We start from the raw sequence: 22460 nt of genomic DNA on the forward strand, positions 1-22460 counted from the left end.
CCTAGCTGTCTTCTACCAAGGTTAATCCTTTGTTGGCCAGCTTGAATTACACTGAATAGCCTTGCAGCTTCAATGCCTGACTGTGTTATGCCTAGGGGAATCCCTGTTTGATGAGCTGGAGTCGCACCCTTAATCAAAGAGCTGCTGTGAAGCCTGGCTGCTTCCTTTGTAGGGGAATCCTTGTTTGACCAGATTGAATTGCACTGAACAGCCTTGCAGCTTAAAAGCCTGGCCGCTTTCTACCTAGGGCCTCCTTGCTAGGCCAGGTTGAATGGGACGGACTAGCCTCGTGGCTTCAAAGCCTGGGGGTTTCCTGTTTGGCCAGGATGAATAGCAATAAATAGTGCAGCAAGTATGGATGTTGTAAGTAGTCACCCTGATTAGCATTTAATGGCCGTGCAGCTTCAAAGCCTGGCTGCTTCCTGCCTGGGGGAATCCTTTGTTGGGAGGTGTTAGCTGGCTCTGGTTGTTTCATTTCTGAAATGTCCCTATTTTCAGAGTGTTGCTCCTTATTTACTGTCCTGATTTTATATTGTTCTGTATTATTACACCACAGTAATTATTATCTCTATATATAAAAGAGTGATGGCATCAGGGCAGCGGACAAAACAACAAAACTACAGGCCCCCCAACCTCAAAATCTGACAATACAACCCATCATCCATGGCTCTAGGTTGATACAACAAAAAGAAAAGAAAAATAAAGTCCTAATTAGAGGGAGAGGAATAACTGTTTTATCCAATTGCTGCCAGTTACAAGGCTAAGTTCCGCCCACTTGGTCTCCTAGCAACCTACTCAGCCCAGGGGACAGGTAAAAGAGTTTGGAGAGACCCCTAAGGGCCATCCAGCCCAACCCTTTCTACTATGCAGCAGGACACAATCCAAGCATTCCCAACACATGCACAACGTATATAAATACTATATACTACTACATAGGGACATAGACCCCCTCTACCCTCACCACTTTCACAGTACACAAACAACCAAATGCATACTAAACATAAAGACAACCATACAACAGACATTCAATACCACCACTACCTCAACAATTTCTCACCAACACAACCAGACAACGCCACAGCAACACGTGGCCGGGCATAGCTAGTATATTATATTTACAATCTTATGATATCTGATTAGAAGTGGATTATATGAGGTCCCTTCTACGCAGCTGTATAAAATCCAAACTGAAGATAATCCAGTTCAAAGCAGATACTGTGGATTATCCTGCCTTGGCATTCTGGGTAATATAGCTGTGTGGAAGGGCCTTGAGTCTACACTGCCATATAATCCAGTTCAAATCAGATAATCTGTATTTTATAGGCAGTCTGGAAGAGGCCTGAGTGAACCCTGCCTGCCCCCTGGACGCCATTGTGGCTGAGGGGGTGGCTATGACACGAAGGGGGTGTGGCATACCCTTCCAACTGGCAGCAAGGGGGAGAACAGCTCTTCATCATCCTCTGTAATTTGGACTATTTTTCTAGGGGTTTTTTTTAATTGAAAGACATAGGTTGGATGACTATGTGTTTTGTGGCCAAATTTGGTGTGATCTGGTTCAGTAGTTTTGTTGTTTACTACATGGGGAAAACATACATTATAGTAAAGTCTCACTTATCCAACATAAATGCGCCAGCAGAACAATGGATAAGTGAAAATGTTGGATAATAACGAGGGATTAAAGAAAAACCTATTATAACATAATAACCTATTATGTTATGATTTTACAAATTAAGCATCATTATACAACAAATGGATAGAAAAAGCAGTTCAGTACACAATAATGTTATGTAATAATTACTATGAATTTAGCACCAAAATTTTGCAATTTGTTGAAAAATTGACTACAAAAACATTGACTACTAAAAGGCAAACTATGTTGGATAATCTAGAACCTTGGATAAGTGGAGCTTGGATAAGCGAGACTACTGTGTATGTATGTATGTATGTATGTATAGATAGATAGATAGATAGATAGATAGATAGATAGATAGATAAGATAGATAATGCAATAAGACAACAGTAAACCAATACATTAAAATAATACTAAAATACCTCATCTCCATAGTACTAATAATACAATAAAATGATAAAAATGCAATACAATTAATAATAATACAATTAGAAATTAAAATATCATTATTGTTAAAACTAATATTCTTACTATTAATAATACAATAAAATAGAATACAATAGTAATAGTAATAATCCCAACTCAATAATAATAAATATTGAAACATAAAAATAAATATAACAATAATAATACTAATTCCTTATCCATCTAAAACCAGACGCTTGCATTCCCCCTTAAGAACAGACAAGCATCTCGAGCTCTGAGGATGACTTGGGAAGGAATCCCACTGGAGCATTGCAGCACAACAACACACCTGGGAGTCACTCTGGACCATGCTCTGGCTTACAAGAAACACTGCTTGGCTATCAAGCAAAAAGGAGGGAGCTGAACTGGTGCAATGGGTTAAACCTTTTTGCTGGCTGTACTGCTGATTTGAAGATTGGGTTGCTGACCTGAAAATTTCTGGTTCAAATCTGTGAGATGGGGTGAGCTCCCATCTGTCAGCTCTAGCTTTCAGAGACATGAGAGAAACCTCCCACCAGGATGGTAATACATCCAGGTGTCTCCTGGGCAAAATATCTGTAGACCAATTATCTCACACCAGAAGTGATTTGCAGGATGTTCTCAAATTCTTCTGATATGATTGTTTTGAAAAACAAAAAGTGGGCGCTGGAAATAATATCATATGAAAGTGGACTGGCACAACCAGGGGATCACAACCAGGCACAGTGAAGACATTTGCCCTTGCGCTTGGCTACTCGGCTGCTGAATATGCATGCCCACTGTGGGACACATCTCACCCATGTTAAAAGAGTGGATGTAGCTCTTAATGAGACATGCCACATTATCACAGGATATCTACACTCCAAATTACTGGAGAAATTATACTGCTTAGCTGGCATTGCACCACCTGACATCCACTGAGAAGTAGCAGCCAGCAATGAAAGGACCAAGGCAGTGAGATCCCATGCCCATCCTCTGTTCGGGTATCAGCCAGCATGCCAATGCCTCAAATCAAGAAACAGTTTTCTAAGATCTACAGAGATACTCGCAGGAACACCTCAGCAAGTGAGAGTCCCAAAGTGGCAGGCTAAAACCCGGAACCTCAACACAAGTCTGATACCAGATGAGAGACTCTATCCTGGGCACACAGAAGAATGGGTGACTTGGAAGGTGCTGAACAGACTGCGCTCTGGCATGAAATGAGATGCAGAGCCAATCTTAGGAAATGGGTCCACAAAGTGGAGTCCACAACATGTGTGTGGAGAAGGGCAAACCACAGAGTACCTATTACAATGCAGCCTGAGTCCTGACACATACACAAGGGAGGATTTTTTACAGTGACACCAGAGGCACAAAAAGTGGCCAGCTACTGCTCAAAAGGCATTTAGTATCATGCTAAGTTTTTAACTTTGTGGGTTTTTTATACATTGTCATTATATTCTCAATTCTCTTCTAGGAGCCTCCGGTAGCGTAGTGGGTTAAACCCTTGTGCTGGCAGGACTGCAGATTGAAGATTGGGTTTCTGTCCCGAAGGCTGCCAGTTTGAATCCAACCCAGGGAGAGTGTAGATGAGCTCCCTCCGTCAGCTCCAGCTCCATGAGGCGACATGAGAGAAGCCTCCCATCAAAAACATCTGGGCAACGTCCCCTGGACAACATCCTAGGAGACGGCCAATTCTCTCACACCAGAAGCAACTTCCAGTTTCTCAATTTGCTCCTGACATGAAAAAAATCACTTCTGTCATGATAAATATTACCTATATTAATGCTTGCAATAAATATAATAACAACAGACTTTGCTTAGATTGTACAGAGCAATCTATTCCAATAAAAGACAATATGAAACTAAACCTGTCTCAACAGATTCAATGTCCCAAATTAAACATCTAAATAATACACCTTTCACAGGGCTCCTTGAGAGGGGTCTCCACGGCCTCTTTCCCCCCCTCCTCTTCTCTTTCCTCTTCTTCTTCTCCTTCTGCTTCATCACTTTCTCTTCTATCCTCAATTTCTTTCTCTTCCTTGAAGAAAGCTTTAAAACAGTATAAGATGTGTGTAGATTTATATATATATATATAATTAATATTGCTATTTTATTGAATTTATTATTATTATTATTATTATTATTATTGACACAAAGACAGAGTATGACACAGCAAGTGAGATGTATATGCTGAATTTCGTATCACAGAATCACAACTCGAACACTTCCCAAGCATTCATGACTCTGCGATGTATTATTATTATTATTATTATTATTATTATTATTATTATTATTATTGTATGACACAGCAAACAAAATAGATATGCTGGATTTCGTTTCACAAAATCACAAGTCGAACACTTCCCAAGTGTCATAGAATCATAGAATCATAGAATCGTAGAGTTGGAAGAGACCTCATGGGCCCTCCAGTCCAACCCCATTCTGCCAAGAAGCAGGAAATCGCATTCAAAGCACCCCCGACAGATGGCCATCCAGCCTCTGCTTCAAAATCTCCAAGGAAGGAGCCTCCACCACGGCCCGGGGCAGAGAGTTCCACTGCCAAACAGCCCTTCTCACAGTGAGGAAGTTCTTCCTAAGGTTCAGGTGGAATCTCCTTTCCTGTAGTTTGAAGAAAAATTGTCTGAGTCACAGCTTGGGATTCATTGCGAGGCTGAGGCAAATGAAGCGCCAATCGCTGAGGTCCCTATTCAATACCATGGTGACACAGGAGTAGAGCAAGCTGAGGTGATGGAGGATTTAGAAGTGCCAGTCATTAATGAGAATGATTTGCTTGAGCAATGTAAAGAAATGAATGTTGGTATAAAGAAGAGTAATGGTTTGAAAAGTGACTGTGCCCTACCAAAAGATTTACCAGAAAAAGATTTATCAGAGAAAGATGGTGACATGAAGTTGCTTGTTGCTAACAGAGCAAACAATGTGGTTCCCAGTGAAGATGGGAAGGAAGATGAAGTTCTGAGGGAATTTTGGGAAATGACTGATTCTATCTACTCAGTGGTTGCCTCTTTGGTCACCGCAGGTACAGGACATGGTCAGCACGTGTGGCCAGAAAAAGATTTACTTCAGGAAAACACCAGATTTTGGTCAATTAGAGTTACTGTTTGTGGGAAAGCCTAAAGGACCAATGGACACACAGAGGAAGACAGACATCTTGAGTTTGAGAGTTGCTGATTGCAGCGAACCAAGAAGCAGGCGGAGATTGCTTTTCAACTGAGAGAGTTTTAAAGACCCTTACGTGTTGGGGATTGGTAGTTTTGGCCATCAGCGGTTTGCTTTTGATGTTCCACGAAAGTGCATGAACTATGTTTCCCAGGATTTCTTCAATGACTCTTGGAAGTTTTGTAAAAGACATTTGGGGACTAAGGGAGTTCATGATTGTAAGGATGTTATGAGTTAATGGGAATTATTGATATGATTTTATTTGTTTATTAAAAGGAAAAAAGGGGAGTTATGTATTGATGAAGACAGGTCTCACATAGAAGCCTGTGGAAGCAGTGTACAGCAGGTTGCCATAGCAACGTAGCCTCTCCTTGGAGAAGAAGGGGGCGTGGCTTAGTTGGCAGTTAAAGCTTACCCTTTTTGAAAAAAAACGGTTGCTGTTAGACTTCTGAAGAAGTAGGAGCTATTGAAGTTAGCTGGGTAGAAGCTACTCTTTAAAGCTTGGAAAATTAGGAAATTGAGGCTTGTTTATACAGGCAGAGACGGCAGCTTGGTGTCATTCAGGGAAAGGCTGAAGATATAAGCTGACCGGGAGTTTAACTTATTACTTTCTGAAAGAAGTTGTTTAAGAAATATTCATTCAAACAAGACTGCACTGTAACTTAAGATCCTGAAACATCTAGATATTGGAACCACACGCTTATGTACAAATAAACTTGAATTTTGTTGTTTATAAAGATAAGTCTCCTTGCCTCACTCTGAGCCTGAGGGAAAGCCATTACCATTGACTATTCATCACATACTTTAAAAGACATTACCTCACGTTGGTGGCAGTTACCGTACTTTCCTATATAAGTTACCATATTTACTCACATAAATTCATCAGTTTTGTTATCCTTCCTTACCCTCCAAATCCTCCTGATATATATATACTCCAACCTATCTTCCCTCCATACATGAAAGTCAGTTTACAATGATGTTGTTGGGAGGAGAAAATATAATTGTCCCCAACAACATGTTAACCTCTGGAATGCGCCGCAGTGTGAAATGTCTATAACTTGTATCAGGTGGTATGGAGAAGAAGATCCCTACGAAATGTATATATGATAATTCCATATAGAGTTACAGGCAAAGTAACTTAGTGTACTAAGAAGGAGGTAAAGGTTTGTATTTATGCTTTATGTGTGGCATGATAATATGTTAAGATTGTATGTTAAATGTATGTTACCATGTATTGATGTATAATTTTAGATGCAATCCATATTAAGTTTGACTATTCTAGGTTATAGAAAAGTCAAAAATAATCTTTATGAGTTGGGAGGTGTAACAAAGTGTGATTTTTTATTTACAGATGCCATGTTTAACTGTGTTTAAAAAAAGGGTTAATATTTCAGTTACTCTGCACCATGAATTGGTTGCCATGGAGAAGGGGGCGGAGCCAACTGGGTTAGCTGATAAGAGAGCAGAATTTGGAAGGAAACTCAGTCAGAGTCTTCACTTCACTTCACTTCACTTTATTTCCTAATTAGTCGCTCTCCACCCGAGTGCTCCGAGCGACTTACAATTTAAAATGTCATTCCACAATATGAAAACATTCAGCCTAAAAACATTCAACAGTGACTATTTGGCAAATTAGATCTGATTTACTTAAATGCACAACCAAACAGCCAAGTCTTGAGCGCTTTTCCAAAAGGTCACAACTCCGACATTGCTCTAAGATATGGAGGCAATGAGTTCCACAGAATTGGAGCATAGATCGAAAAGCCTCTATGCCTTGTAGCTTCTGGGAGTACCTCCCTTGGGCCCGGTACGTAGAGGAGATTTTCCTGGGAGGACCGAGGTGACCATGGATGGAAGAAAGAAATGAGGCGGTCCCTAAGATATCATGGTCCTTGGCCATTTCGAGCTCTAAATGTCAGGACCAATATCTTGTAAGAGATCCGATGTTCTATTGGTAGCCAATGCAGTTGTTTCAGAATCGGTGTAATATGGGAGCTTATAGATGATCCCGCTAGCAGCCTGGCCGCCGCGTTTTGGACCATTCGGATCTTCGGATAACCGAGGCATCTGTCTGTTCGATCTTGTGGGATTCGTTTCAGTTTGTGCAACCTGATGATGTGGACAAGATTCTTGGAGCGGTGAGGGCGACTACCTGTGCCCTAGATCCCTGCCCATCTTGGCTTTTAAAACAGGCCAGTGGTGGGTTAGTTGATTGGTTTGTGGCAATAATTAATGCCTCTTTGGGGCAGGGCAAATTTCCATCCAGCCTAAAACAAGCAGTGGTAAGGCCAATTTTGAAGAAGGCCTCATTGGATCCGACCAATCCTTGTAACTACAGGCTAATCTCTAACCTACCATTCTTGGGCAAGGTCTTGGAGCGGGTGGTTGCCTCTCAGCTCCAGGGATTCTTGGAAGATACGGATTTTCTGGACCAATCACAGTCTGGCTTCAGGCCTGGGTTCAGTACCGAGACGGCTTGGGTGGCCTTGGTGGATGACCTCCGCAGGGAGCTGGGCAGGGGGAGTGTGACCCTGATGGTTCTCTTGGACATCTCAGCGGCTTTCGAGACCATCGACCATGGTCTCCTTCTGGGACGTCTCTCTGGGATGGGCCTTGGGGGTGCTGTTTTGCAGTGGCTTCAGTCCTTCCTGGAGGGACGTTCCCAGATGGTGAAGCTGGGGGGACACCTGCTCGGACCCCTGGCCATTGACCTGTGGGGTCCCGCAAGGTTCTATTCTGTCCCCCATGGTTTTTAATATCTACATGAAACCGCTGGGCGAGGTCATCCGGGGTTTTGGAGTGCGGTGCCATCTCTATGCGGATGACACCCAACTCTACTACTCCTTTCCACCTAAATCCAAGGAAGCCCCTCGGATTCTGGACCAGTGTCTGGCCGCTGTGTTGGCCTGGATGAGGGCAAACAAGCTGAAACTTAATCCCGACAAGACAGAGGTCCTCCAGGTCAGTCGAAAGTCCGATCGGGGTATTGGGTGGCCACCTGTACTTGATGGGGTCGCACTCCCCCTGAAGGCGCAGGTCCGCAGCTTGGGGGTCCTCCTGGATTTGGGGCTGACTCTTGAGGCTCAGGTGTCGGCCGTGGCCGGGAGGGCCTTTGCACAACTAAAGCCTGTGCGCCAGCTGCGACCGTACCTCGTGAAGTCTGACTTGGCCATGGTGGTCCACGCCTGAGTCACCTCTAGGCTGGACGATTGCAATGCGCTCTACGTGGGGCTGCCTTTGAAGACGGCCCGGAAATTGCAACTAGTACAACGCTCGGCAGCCAGGTTTCTAACTGGAGCGAATTACAGGGCACGTTCAACGCCTCTGTTTAAGGAGCTCCACTGGCTGCCGTTTACTTTCCGGGCCCAATTCAAGGTGCAGGTTATCACCTACAAAGCCCTGAACGGTTTGGGACCCGCCTACCTTAGAGACCGCATCTCCCCCTATGAACCCGCACGATCTCTTCGCTCGTCGGGGGAGGCCCTTCTCTCGCTTCCACCACCCTCGCAGGCGCGGTTGGTGGGGACGAGAGAGAGGGCCTTCTCCGTCGTGGCCCCCCAGCTTTGGAACTTGCTCCCTAGGGAGATTAGGCTGGCCCCCACCTTCCTCTCCTTCCGGAAGAGCTTAAAAACCTGGCTGTTCCAAAAGGCCTTTGGCACTTAATTTGTTGTCGGACTGATCTATCTGCCCATTCCATAATAGTCCCATTGTTGTTGTCTTGCCATTTTATACAGCACTTTATTGTCCATTCAACTTGAGATTTCATTTCTCATTTCGTAACACTCTACATTCGCCTGGGTTCTACGAATTAGTCTCCTGTTTTTAACACTGTATCCTGCTTGTTGATTTTAATAATTGTTTTTATTGATGTTGATGTTTTTTACTGGGATAATTGTTTTATTGCTTTGTTACTGTTATTTGTTTGTTTTATCGGGCCTGGCCCCATGTAAGCTGCCCCGAGTCCCTTCGGGGAGATGGGGCGGGGTATAAAAATAAAGTTGTTATTATTATTATTATTATTATTATTATTATTATTATTATTATTATGGGTTTTTGTCTTTGGAAGGCAGGCATATAAGGCGTTACAATAATCCAACCGAGTGGTGACTGTTGCATGGATGACCGTTGCCAATGCTTCTGTTGAGAGGTAGGATGCCAATTTCCTTGCCTGGCGAAGATGGGAAAAGGCCAGTGATCTGGGCCTCCATCGTCAGCGATGAGTCCAACACAGCCCCAAGGCTTTTAACAGTCGCAGACGGAACCAGAACTTCCCCATCGAGATCAGGCAGTGACTGGGTTAACTCTGGTGGCTGGCCGGGCCAGAGTATCTCAATTTTTGCGGAATTCACTTTTAGTCTACTTGCTCGCAACCAACTCATCACTTCTTCAAAACACAACTTAAAGCTCTCAGGAATCGTGGTTGTCCCAGGTTCGAGACGCAAGAGTAGCTGGGTGTCATCTGCATACTGGTAGCACTCTAGGCCAAAGCTCTGCACTCGTCCAGCAAGTGGTCGGACGTAGATGTTGAATAACAGGGGCGAAAGGATAGCGCCCTGGGGAACTCCACAGCCAAGGCAGGAGCTCTCAGAGCTTTGGCCTGACCACTCCACCCTCTGTCTCTGGTCCCGGAGAAACGAAGTGAACCATTGAAGAGTAAACCTCGTACACCAGACATAGCCAATCGATGGATCAGCAAGTCATGGTCCACGGTGTCGAAGGCAGCTTTAAGGTCCAAGAGTACCAAGAGCGCTGATCCGCCCTGGTCTAGCTGACAACGAATTTCGTCAGTAATAGCTACCAAGACAGTCTCTGTCCCATGATCTGAACGAAAGCCTGATTGGAAGGGGTCTAAGCCCACAGTCTCATCTAAGAATTGCTGTAGCTGTCCCCCCACTGTCCGCTCAATCACCTTGCTCAAAAACGTAAGGTTTGAAACTGGGCGGTAGTTACTAGGTATGGTGGCGTCTAGACTTGGTTTTTCAGAAGAGGGTGAACCACTGCTTCTTTGAGACACTCTGGGAAGATTCCTTGTTCCAAGGAGCTGTTAATGATGTCCCTTAAGGGATCTCGTAGTCCCTTCCAGCACTCCTTAACCAACCGGGAGGGGCAAGGGTCGAGGGAGTAGGTAGTTGGTCCTGCTGCAGCTAGAGTCTTTTCCAGATCTTCCATTTCTAATGTCACAAAAAGTTCTAGACGTTTGTCACTCGATGGCCAGAAAGCTTCTAGTTCCCTCAATGTGTCCTCTGTGGGAGGTAGCCCTTCGCGAAGCAGATTGATCTTATTTATGAAGTAGCTCTGGAAGGTCTCTCCTGTAATATCCTGATTGGCCATATCTTTGGCTGGATGGGTTGGATTTATGATGTTGCGAACAATTTTAAATATTTGAGCAGGTCGAGATCTGGCGGAAGCTATCAGTGAGGAAATATATTCCTTTTTGGCCTCTCTGGTGGCTGCTTCGTAGATTTTCTGATGTGTTTTGAGAGCCAACTTTGATGTTTCATCAGGTTTCTTGCGCCATCTACGTTCTAATCTCTTCCGCGCAAGTTTCATCTGGCGTAATGCATCCAAGAACCACGGAGATCTATTCCAGCGGGGGCGAAAAGCCCGTTTAGGGGCAACTATATCTAAGGGCAGTTGATAGATTTTTATTCCAATTTTCTACTCTTTCGTGCAGAGAATCAGCTGTGTAATCCAGTTCTTTAAGGACACTCGAAAGTCTAATAGGATCCATCAGTTTCCTCGGCCGCGCGAAAATTTGAGTGTTCAGGATGTAATGATCAGACCAAGGAATCTCTAAAACTGAAGATAAAATCACTTGTCTGTGGTCAGTGAACCATAGGGAAGATCAGTTTTTAGAGTCGGTGCCCTTATGAGGTACCGGGAGACTGATTCTGGTTGAGGGATCAGGGTGGCTCAAATGTTTGATTTTTGAGTCAATTTTAAAATAAGTTTGGTGACTTATTTTAAGGTAGTCTGTTTCCAGATAAGGAACAGATAGTCTGTGTTTGTAATTCACTGGGTGAAAGCAGTATAGAAAGAAGTGGAGAAAGAAGTGACATTTTAGGAAGTTTGAATCACCTCAATATAGTTTTGAACATCAGGAAGAACTTCCTCACTGTGAGAGCTTTTTGACAGTGGAACTCTCTCCCCCGGGCTGTGGTGGAGGCTCCTTCTTTGGAGGCTTTTAAGCAGAGGCTGGATGGCCGTCTTTCGGGGGTGCTTTGAATGCGATTTCCTGCTTCTTTGCAGGGGATTGGACTGGATGGCCCATGAGGTCTCTTCCAACTCTACTATTCTATGATTCTATGATTCTAACTGTTCGGTAACGTGCCTCAAACAAGAAGAAAAGTTATTGTAACCATAAAGCTTGTGCTTGAATAAACTTGTTAATGTTCTCTCAAACATCTCAGTCTCTGTCATATATACACACATCAAGAATAAAGAAGAAGAAGAAAAACCAAGATTTAAAAGTCTCCTCTCTAAGTAGCCAGTGGCTAAATCTTCCAATAGTGGTGGCAAGATTTGATAATCCCCTTAACATCGGGTGGCAGCGTTTTTAAACAAGACATCTTTAATAACTGGTGGCAGTGGATAGAGTTATATATATAATATAATTAATTAATAAAAACAACCTCCACCTCCACATCTCCACACTGGCTTTGTCCATAGACACCTCCAAGGTCATGTGGCCAAAGGCATGACTGAATGGAGCGCCACTGTTACCTTCCCGCCCGAGCAGTAACTATTGATCTACTTACACTCTGGGGGTTGGAGCTCATCTCCATTTCTAAGCCCAAGAGCTGGCATTGTCCTTAGACACCTCCAAGGTCATGTGGCCACTGGCATGACTGCATGGAGCACCGTTACCTTCCCGCCGGAGCAGTACCTATTGATCTGGATTATATAAAACCTCTTCTACACAACTGTAAAAATAATCCACATTAAACTGGATTATATGGCAGTGTGGACTCAAGATAATCCAAAGCAGATACTGTGGATTATCTGCTTTGGCATTCTGGGTTATATAGCTTTGTGGAAAAGCCTTGAATCTACACTGCCATATAATCCAGTTCAAATCCGAAAATCTGTATTTTATAGCCACTCACCGAAAGATGCAAGCAAAACTTTCCCATCGCATGCACCAGCTGTGGCATGTTCCACTTTTTCACACAAAAATTTTCACACAACTACATCTGCTCCAAATGCAAACAGATGACTCTGATGGAGCAGAGGATCCAACAACAACCCAAGGACCGTATTAAGACCCTTAAGGACATTCAGGAACTCGAGCTCTTCTTGGTCACTGCACAACACGCTGTTCTAGATACACAACCCGCATCACACCAACAGCAGGATGAGGAACTTTATGGGGAGATCAATTTGAATGTCCACAACCCTCAGGCTTGGAAGGAGGTCACCAGTAGAAAGAGACACAGGACCAGGCAGCCTCCGCAGAATACTTCTTCTCAGCTTGACTTACACAATAGATTCCAAATTCTTACATCATTAACATACAATCAGGAAACACATCTTGTGGAGGACCACAGTTACTTAGATACCACTCAGTGGGCCACCTTTGATCATTGCAGGGCAGATAGCCCTGACAGGGGCGATGCATCACCACATTCACACTTACACAATCATGCAGATGCTCCATCCCCAATCGTAGACCAGGAGCAACAGGAACACCCTTGGGAGAGTGATGGGCTCTCGGATGTATCTCAATGGATTGTCATTGATGAATGCACTGGGGATGTTGAGGAGGAGGACAACACTTTATACACCTACACGATTCACTTCAACAGGAACACTCTTCAGGGGACATACACACTGTCTTGCACAAAAGGGACCCTGTCAATCCTCAAAGGAAACAGGTCTTGGTAGTAGGGGACTCCCTCCTTAGAGGAACGGAAGCCATCATTTCCAGACCGGATGGGATGGCCCGAGAAACATGCTGCCTCCCGGGGGCAGAAATACACCATATCACTCAGAGGTTCAGCAGGCTCCTAAAGCCCCATCACCCTCCCCACCTTATGTTGATTCATGTAGGAACCCATGACACCGCTAGGCATACTTTTCAAAAGATCACAAATTATTTTCGAGCCCTCGGAAGTAAGCTAAAACTGTATATTGTACAGGTGATCTTTTCATCCCTCCTCCCCGTTGTAGGACACGGCTCTACAAGGGCCAGAAAAATAGTACAGGTCAATAGTTGGCTCAGAAAATGGAGGAGCGTTTTGGCTTCCTGGACCATGGCCTACTCCTCCAGGAGGATGGCCCACTGGCAAGTGATGGGGTGCATCTCACACAAGTAGGAAAACATCTTTTTGCACACAGACTCACAAACCTCATCAGGCGCACTTTAAACTAGATCCACTGGGGGAGGGGAACAACAGCCTGGCGAACACTATATTACCCACGACCACAGGGAACCGCCAAAAGGCTAAACGGAGGGCTGCACAAACACAGCAAGGACCAAGTACGGAAAGCACAATAATCCCAAATAAACAGCTCAAGGGGAGGTCACAGGGGCTTACATGTCTTTACACTAATGCTCAGAGCATGGGAAATAAGCACGACGAACTCCAACTCTTAGCACAGCACCACACGTATGATGTCATAGGTATCACTGAAACCTGGTGGGATGACTCCCATCACTGGAATGTAGCCATTGAGGGCTATGACCTCTTTCACAGAAATAGAACAAAGGGAAGAGGAGGGGGAGTAGCTTTATATGTCAAAAACAGTTACGTTGCAGAAGAAATGCAAGACTGTAATCCGGAAAACATCTGGATAAGCATCCGGGAAAGCATCTGGATGAGAATCAAGGGAACCGGGACTCAAAAAGATCTTGTTGTGGGTGTCTACTACAGACCTCCGAACCAGGATGAAGGACTTGAGGAAGCCTTCTGTCAGCAGCTGACCAAACAGGCACAAAGAAGAGATATAGTAGTCATGGGCGATTTCAACTATCCCGATATCTGCTGGAAAACAAACTTGACCAAGAGTACAAAGTCCAACAAATTCCTCACTTGCCTTGCAGACAATTTTATGGTCCAAAAGGTAGAAGAGGCAACAAGGGGATCGGCTACTCTTGATCTAATCTTAACAAATGTGGAAGACCTGATCAACACAGTTGAAGTGGTCGGATCCTTAGGGGCAAGTGACCATGTGCTCCTGCAGTTTGTGATACAAAGGAATGCTGAAACTAAGACAAGTCAAACACGCATTCTGGACTTTAAGAGAGCTGACTTTAAAAAATGAAGGAAATACTGAGCGGCATTCCATGGACGCCAATATTAAAAGACAAGGGAGTTAAGGATGGATGGGAGTTTTTCAAAAGTGAAATACTCAAGGCGCAAATGCAAACAGTGCCAACAAAGAAGAAAAATAAGACAAGTGCGAAGAAGCCAGAATGGATGTCCAAAGAACTTCTAACTGAGCTAAGACCCAAAAGTGACATGCACAAGAAGTGGAAAAAGGGAGAAATCACCAAAGAAGAATTCAAACGTATAGCCAAGTCCTGTAGGGAAAAGGTTTGCAAGGCTAAAGCGCAAAATGAGCTCAGGCTTGCCAGGGACATAAAAAACAACAAAAAAGGCTTTTCTGCTCATGCAGGTAGAAAAAGGAAGAACAAGGAGGCGATAGGGCCATTGCTAGGAGAAGATGGGGTGATGGCGACAGGGGACAGGGAAAAGGCAGAACTGCTCAATGCCTTCTTTGCCTCGGTCTTCTCAGAAAAAGAAAGCCATCTTCAACCTCAGCAACACGGAATGGACGAAGGATTGGGGGAAATCCAACCCCAAATAGGGAAACAAGCTGTCCAGGACCACTGGCCTCTCTAAACGAATTCAAGTCCCCAGGGCCAGATCAGCTACATCCAAGAGTATTGAAGGAATTAGCAGAAATTATTTCAGAACCACTGGCAATTATCTTCGAGAGTTCTTGGAGAACGGGAGAAGTCCCAGCAGATTGGAGGAGGGCGAATGTGGTCCCGATCTATCTTCAAGAAGGGAAAAAAGAACGACCCAAACAATTACCAATGTCCGGTCAGCCTCACATCGATACCAGGCAGGATTCTGGAAAAGATCATTAAGGAAGTGGTCTGAAAACACTTCGAAACAAATGCGGTCATTGCTAATAGTCAACACGGATTTACCAAAAACAAGTCATGCCAGACTCATCTGATCTCTTTTTTTGACAGAGTTACGAGTTGGGTTGATACAGGGAATGCCGTGGATGTAGCCGACCTGGATTTCAGTAAGGCCTTCGACAAAGTCCCCCACGACCTTCTGGCAAGGAAACTAGTAAAATGTGGGCTAGACAAAACTACGGTGAGGTGGATCTGTCATTGGCTAAGCGAACGAACCCAAAGGGCGATTCTCACCCATGCGTCGTCTTCATCATGGAAAGAAGTGACGAGTGGAGTGCCATCCGCAGGGTTATGGGCCCGGTTCTGTTCAGGATCTTGATTAAGGACTTAGACGAAGGGTCAGAAGGCACGATCATCCAGTTTGCAGAGGGGACCAAACTGGGAGGGAGAGCCAACACTCCAGAAGACAGGAGCAGAATCCAAAACGATCTTGACAGACTAGAGAGATGATTGGCCGAAACTCACAAAATGAAGTTCAACAGGGACTAGTGCAAGAGACTCCACTTTGGCAGAAAAAATGGAAAGCAAAGAGACAGAATGAGCCAGGAATGTGGTGCGGCGGCTTATTCTCACTTATCCAACATAAACAGACCGGCAGGATAAGTGAATATGTTGGATAATAAGAAGGGATTCAGGAAAAGCATCAATTAAACATCAAATTAGGTAATCGTTATACAAATTAAGCACCAAAACATCATATTATACAACAAATTTGACAGAAAAAGTAGTTCCATGCGCAGTAATGCTATGTAGTAATTACAGTAGAGTCTCACTTATCCAATGCATTTTTATAGTCAGTGTTTTCAATCTATCGTGATACTTTGGTGCTAAATTCATACATATAGTAATTACTACATAGCATTACTGCATATTGTAATACTGCACATTTTCTGCCAAATTTGTGTCTAATATGATGTTTTGGTGCTTCATTTGTAAAATCATAACCTAATTTGATGTTTAATAGGCTTTTCCTTAATGCCTCCTTATTATCCAACATATTTGCTTATCCAACATTCTGCTGGCCCGTTTATGTTGGATAAGTGAGACTCTACTGGACTGTATTTACAAATTTACCACTAAAATATCACAATGAATTTAAAACACTGACTACAAAAACATTGATTATGAAAAGGCAGACTGCGTTGGATAATCCAGAACACTGGATAAGCGAATGTTGGATAAGTGAGATTCTACTTTCATATGAAATAATTACTGGGATAGAATAATGCAGAACAATATAATCTCAAAAACAAGGACAGTAAATAAAGACCAACAGTTTGAAAGCAGGAAAATTGGAAATTCCACAAAGGAAACAATCAGGGCCAGCTAACACCTCCCAAGAAATGATTCTTCCAGAAAGGAAGCTGAGAAGGGAGTGAAGCACTGTGTATTACCAAAGTCATTATTATTATTATTATTATTATTATTATTATTATTATTATTATTATTATTATGATGTTGCGGTCAACCGTGAAAATGAATATAATCTGGCTCCAAGTATTCAAAAACACTAAAATCAGAATATATAAAATTAATGTGGTATAATAAAACAATACAATCTCTAAAATCAGAAGACTAAATAAAGAACAACACTCTGAAAACAGGGGAATTCCACACAGGAAACAATCAGGGCCAGCTAACACCTCCCAACAAAGTATTCCCATCACCAAAGTCTGGCAAATCCTCTGTTTTCTCAGGGCCACAGACAGTAGAAGCACATAAAATATCGCAAACAACACCACTCTGAAAACAAGGGAATTCCAGACAGGAAACAATCAGGGCCAGCTAACACCTCCCAACAAAAAATTCACTCAGGGAGGAAACAGCCAGGCTTTACAGCTGCAAGGCCATTACATGCTAATCATTTCCCCTAATTGCAGCATTCATACTTGCCTCCAACAGACAAAAAATAAAACCAATCAGAAATATTGTATATTCACAACCTTTAGGAAATAATATCCCCTGATGGCGCAGCGTGTTAAAGCGCTGAGCTGCTGAACTTCTGGACCAAAAGGCCGGAAGTTTGAATTCGGGGAACGGAGAGCCCCCACTGTTAGCCCCAGCTTCTGCCAACCCAGAAGTTCGAAAACATGCAAATGTGAGTGCATCAATAGGTACTGCTCCGGCGGGAAGGTAACGCCACTCCATGTAGTCATCCCACATGACCTTGGAGGAATCTACGGACAACGCCGGCTCTTTGGCTTAGAAATGGAGATGAGCACCAACCCCCAGAGTCAGACACGAATGTCTGGGGAAAACGTTTACCCTTTACCTTAACTACCACCAATTCCTCAATACTTTATTTCCCAGACCACCAGACTTCGCCACAGCAACGCGTGGCCGGGCACAGCTAGTTCTTATATAGATAGATAATTTTTATTAGATTGTATTATTATTAGTATTATATTGTATCAAATCAAATCACGTTTTATTGATTAGCCCATCGGCCGTATCAAAACATTTAACACATAGACATACATACAACATACAACATACAACCCGCGGTAAAAAAAGAAGTTAAAATAAACAAGCTGTTAACAAGACCCCGTTCAGGTCAAATATCTGCATCACCTGCACAGTTTACCCCAATTGATTCCAGTATTATATTGTATAATAATAATAATATCAAACTAAAGATGGGGTGTGCGGTTTCTGGGCTGTGCGGCCAATCTGATCTAGCAGCACTCAAAGGATCTGATGGTGGTCAAGCAGGAAATCAGGCTTGCTAATTGCATTTGGTCAATAAACATGGGTTCTTTCCTCCCCCATGAGTGAGATACACCCATTAGTATGTGAGTAACTGAGAAGATTGCACCCTTCATACTTGGTTAATAGACATTGGTTTTTTCTCCCACCCTGATCATTATTCCACAGGTATATTATATATTCCATTTGCTTGTCCACCATCAGATCCTCTGAAGATGCTAGTAGCCACAGGTGCAGGTGAAGCAAAAGAAGGAGAAAATGCTGCTAGAATACATTTGCCATATAGTCCAGAAACCACAATACCCCAGAAATTCCAGCCATGAAAGTCTTCAACAATACATCAAATTAAATATATTTATTTTAAATGCAACAATAATTATAATCTATCAATCTAATCCTTACATTTTTCTTCAGTTATTTTTGACCCTCTAGGAACTTTAGGAATCAATTTTCCAGAAGGAAAAAGATCTATTTAAAAAAGAAAGAAAAATAGGAATAATGAAAACAAATGAAAATTATTAGAAAAACAATACTAAAAATCATTAATAAAAATTGTTATTTTGTAAGTCATTAATAATCCATATAGAGATAGACAGATAGGCAAATTACCTGGAGATTTCTGGAGGATCGGGTGCATGATCAGCTTGTAATTAAGCTCTGAAATTAACAAAAGAGATAAATTTAATATATTTTTGGACTAGGTGACCTGTTGGGTTCCCTTTACATCTAATCTATGGGTTTTGAGGAAAATATTGCCCTTAAAAGGAGGGAAACATTATGTTTAAGACACATAATAATAACAACAATAATATTTATAGATATTTATCTTAAGTGAAATTATAAACTACTACTAATAATATAAATAAAATGTAATAATAATAATAATAATAATAATAATAATAATAATAATAATAATAGGAAAGGACCCATGAATAATAATATAATAAAAAATATATGATAATGGTGGGGAGTATAGAATTAAAGTTAAGATACATAAATAATATAATATAGTTACTTATTTGAAGTTAAATATTAAAATAATAATATGAGAAATAATATAATCTATAGATATTTTCAATGAAATAAAATAATACTCAGTAATGGTGAATGATGGCCTGACAGAAAAAAAAATAAGCATAATTTGAAGTACAAGACAGGGATGCCCCCTTTCCCCAACTCTGTTTGTAACAATAATGGAAATACTAGCCAGTGTAATTAGAGAGGAAGTTAGTATAAAAAGAATAACAGAAAAATAAAATAAATCTATTTGCAGATGATACTCTTTTAACAATGGAAAACCCAATACAACATTTGGGGGGGGGGGTAAAATGAAGTTTACTTAACAGTATTTGGGGAAATAACAGGTCTACAAATTAATTGGTATAAGTCAGAAATGCTGTTATTCAATTATCAGGAAGAATAGATTTAAAAGTAAAGAAGGGAAAATAAAAATCAAAGGATCAATTAAATTCTTAGAAATAAATATATCTATAGAATAAGATAATTTACAGATAAATAATGTTATTAAATTAAGAATGAAAATAAATACGGAATTGCTAGAATATGCTAAAATTAAACTATCATGGTTTGACAGGATAGCACGGAAGATATTACCTAAATTAAACTTTTTATCCAGAATGCTACCTATAAAAATCTTGGGTCAAGAATGTAAAAACTAGTAAAATATGTTAAACTTTAATTGCAATGGGAACAAATAAAATAAAATAAAATAAAAGCCACAAAAAGGTGGACTAGGCCTTCCAAACATTAAACTATAAGCGTAGAGACTTAGTAGTGCCCAGATTATTTTAGAAATGCATTGTTTGTTTTGAGAAGTTTAGTAATATCAGTTTGATAATGTGTAACACTATTTATTAGAAAAAGCCAGTATTTTCTTTCTTTTTTTTAATGAATGCTCCCATTAGAATATGCATAAGGATGTGGTTGAATCACAATTCCCAAAATTGTAGATCAATCCTTTATAACCCTGCCACTATTAAAAGCTGACCATGTTGGGTCTATGTGCCAAGTTTGGTCCAGATCTGACATCAGCTTGGTTCAGTGCTATCCAGATAAGGGTGAACTAACACTCCCAGATTCTAAAGGCAATCACTCCTAAACCTTGCTAGTATTCACAGTTGGCTTGGTGTGCCAAGTTTGGTCCAGATCTGTCATCAGCTGGGTTAAATGCTCTCTGAATGTGGGTGAACTACAACTCTTTGAAATCAAGGTCATTTCCCCCAATCCCCTCCAGTATGTTCAGTTGGCCATTGGGCTTCTCTGTGCCAAGTTTGATCCTGATACATTGTCGGTGGAGGACACAGTTTCTGGATGCAGATGAACTATAACTCCCATAAATTCATCTCACTTCCCCCCAAACATCTCCTGTATGTTCTGTTGGTCATTGGGAGTCTGTGTGTCATGTTTGGTCCAGGTGCATGATTTGTGAGGGTCACGGTGTTCTCTGAAAGTAGGTGAAGATACCTCAAATCCCATCATCCATGGTCCATCCTCCCCCTAGCCAAACTGGGATGTAAAGCGGGTCATGGGGGGTTCTGTGTGGCAAGTTTGGTCCAGGCCCATCATTCATGGGGGTCTCTAGAAGTGATGAATAATAATAATAATAAAACTTTATTTATACCCCGCCAGCATCTCCCCACAGGAACTTGGGGCGGCTCACATGGGGCAAGGCCCGGTCAACATCGTTCACAAAAGTAACAACATGAATACATTAGCACAATATACACATGTTGAAACACAATAAGGTAATAAAACAAGAGTTACTACATCAGTAATAATATCAAACAACCACCAATACAATTCAGTCAACTTCATAGGTGGGGGAACTGCAGCAGCAATAATAAGGACCAAGTAAATTTCAGAATAGAATTATAATCAGGCTGGTCATCCAGTGACTATCTTCCCAAAGGCCAACCTAAACATCCAAATTTTCAGTTGTTTCTTAAAGGAGGATAGAGCGGGCGCCAACTTGATCTCCCTGGGGAGGGAGTTCCAGAGCCAGGGGGGCCACGGCTGAGAAGGCTCTCTCTCTCGTCCCCACCAGACGTATCTGTGAAGAAGGTGGAAGCGAGAGGAGGGCCTCCCCGGAAGATCTCCGAGATCACGTAGGTTCGTAGGGGACAACACAGTCACGAAGATAGGCAGATACTGCAAATCCCATCATCCGTGGTCCATCCTCCCCTTAATAACAGCAGGTGACAAATTGAGTCATAGGGGTCTGTGTGCCAAGTTTGGTCCAGTTCAGCCATTCCTGGGCATCTCAGTGGTCTGTTGAAGGCACATCTGGTGAAAGTACTGCAAATCCCATCATCCGTGGTCCGTGGTCCTCTTCCAAACAGCACCTGGACATAAAATGGGCAACATCTGGTCTGTTTGCCAAGTTTGGTCCACACTTGACATTTCTAAGGGTCGCAATGATCTCTGGAACTAAAAGAAGATACTGCAAATCCCATCAACTGTGGCCCACTCTCCCCTAAACCACACCGGGAAGTAAAATGGGTCATGGGGGTTCTGTGTGCCAGTCCCATTGTTTATGGGTATCGCAGTGGTCTCTGGTAGGCAAATTGGGTGAAGGTACTGCAAATCCAATAATGTGGTCCATCCTCCCCCAAACTGCACCAGGACATCAAGTTGGTCCTGAGGGTTTGGGTGCAAAGCTTGGTCCAGGACCGTCATTCGTGGTTGTCGCAGTGGCCTGTGGAAATTGGAGCCAATCAGAAAGCTGCTGCATACCCACTCACATACATACAAAGATTGACCTTTATTATATTCCAATCCAATAAGCCTTTATTGGCATATACTGTATAACACAGCTGTGTAAAATACATTATACAAGAGAAAGCTTCACTTTTGTCATGCATTCAACTTGCAGATTTTGTTTAGAAACCTTGTCACTGAGAGGAAATAGTTAAAATCTTGGGAGTTGACTTTGACTTTTATCATGTAGACTAGCTTGGCGACCCGGCGCTACCCGGATTATTTGAGAAAGGCATTGTTTGTTTTGGGATGTTAGGTAATATCACTTAAGTTTGGTCCAGATCTGTCATTGACTGGGTTCAGTGCTCTCTGGATAAAGGTGAACTACAGCTCCCAGCTCTGGCAAAGGATCGTTACGTTATTGCGGTGCTGGGGCTTGAGCCCCTCGATGATGCCATGAGTGAAACTGCAGGGCCACCCAAGACGGGAAGGTCATGGCAGAGAGGTCAGACTACATACGACCCCTGGGGAAGGTAACGGCAACCCACCCCAGTATCCTGGCCATGAAAACTACATGGATCAGTACAACCAGAGAAATGTCGGTATACCATCGGAAGATGCTACTGGGGAGGAACAGAGGACTAGTTCACT

General features: G+C 42.5%; 1 protein-coding gene across 2 annotated transcripts in view; it reads right to left on the reverse strand.

Moving 5' to 3' along the window:
- Positions 1 to 22460, reverse strand: part of LOC134292941 (coiled-coil domain-containing protein 74B-like) — a 50975-nt gene that overhangs the window by 13806 nt on the left and 14709 nt on the right. For both annotated transcript variants that reach the window (XM_062958821.1, XM_062958822.1), the window contains exons 2-4: positions 18702 to 18749; positions 18495 to 18560; positions 3973 to 4105 (exon numbers count right to left, since the gene is read on the reverse strand). In XM_062958821.1, coding sequence (XP_062814891.1) covers positions 3973 to 4105; positions 18495 to 18560; positions 18702 to 18749 — 247 coding nt within the window. The remainder of the gene's footprint in view (positions 1 to 3972; positions 4106 to 18494; positions 18561 to 18701; positions 18750 to 22460) is intronic.

This window comes from Anolis carolinensis, chromosome Y (genome assembly GCF_035594765.1).
Source record: "Anolis carolinensis isolate JA03-04 chromosome Y, rAnoCar3.1.pri, whole genome shotgun sequence".
Lineage (NCBI taxonomy): Eukaryota > Metazoa > Chordata > Lepidosauria > Squamata > Dactyloidae > Anolis > Anolis carolinensis.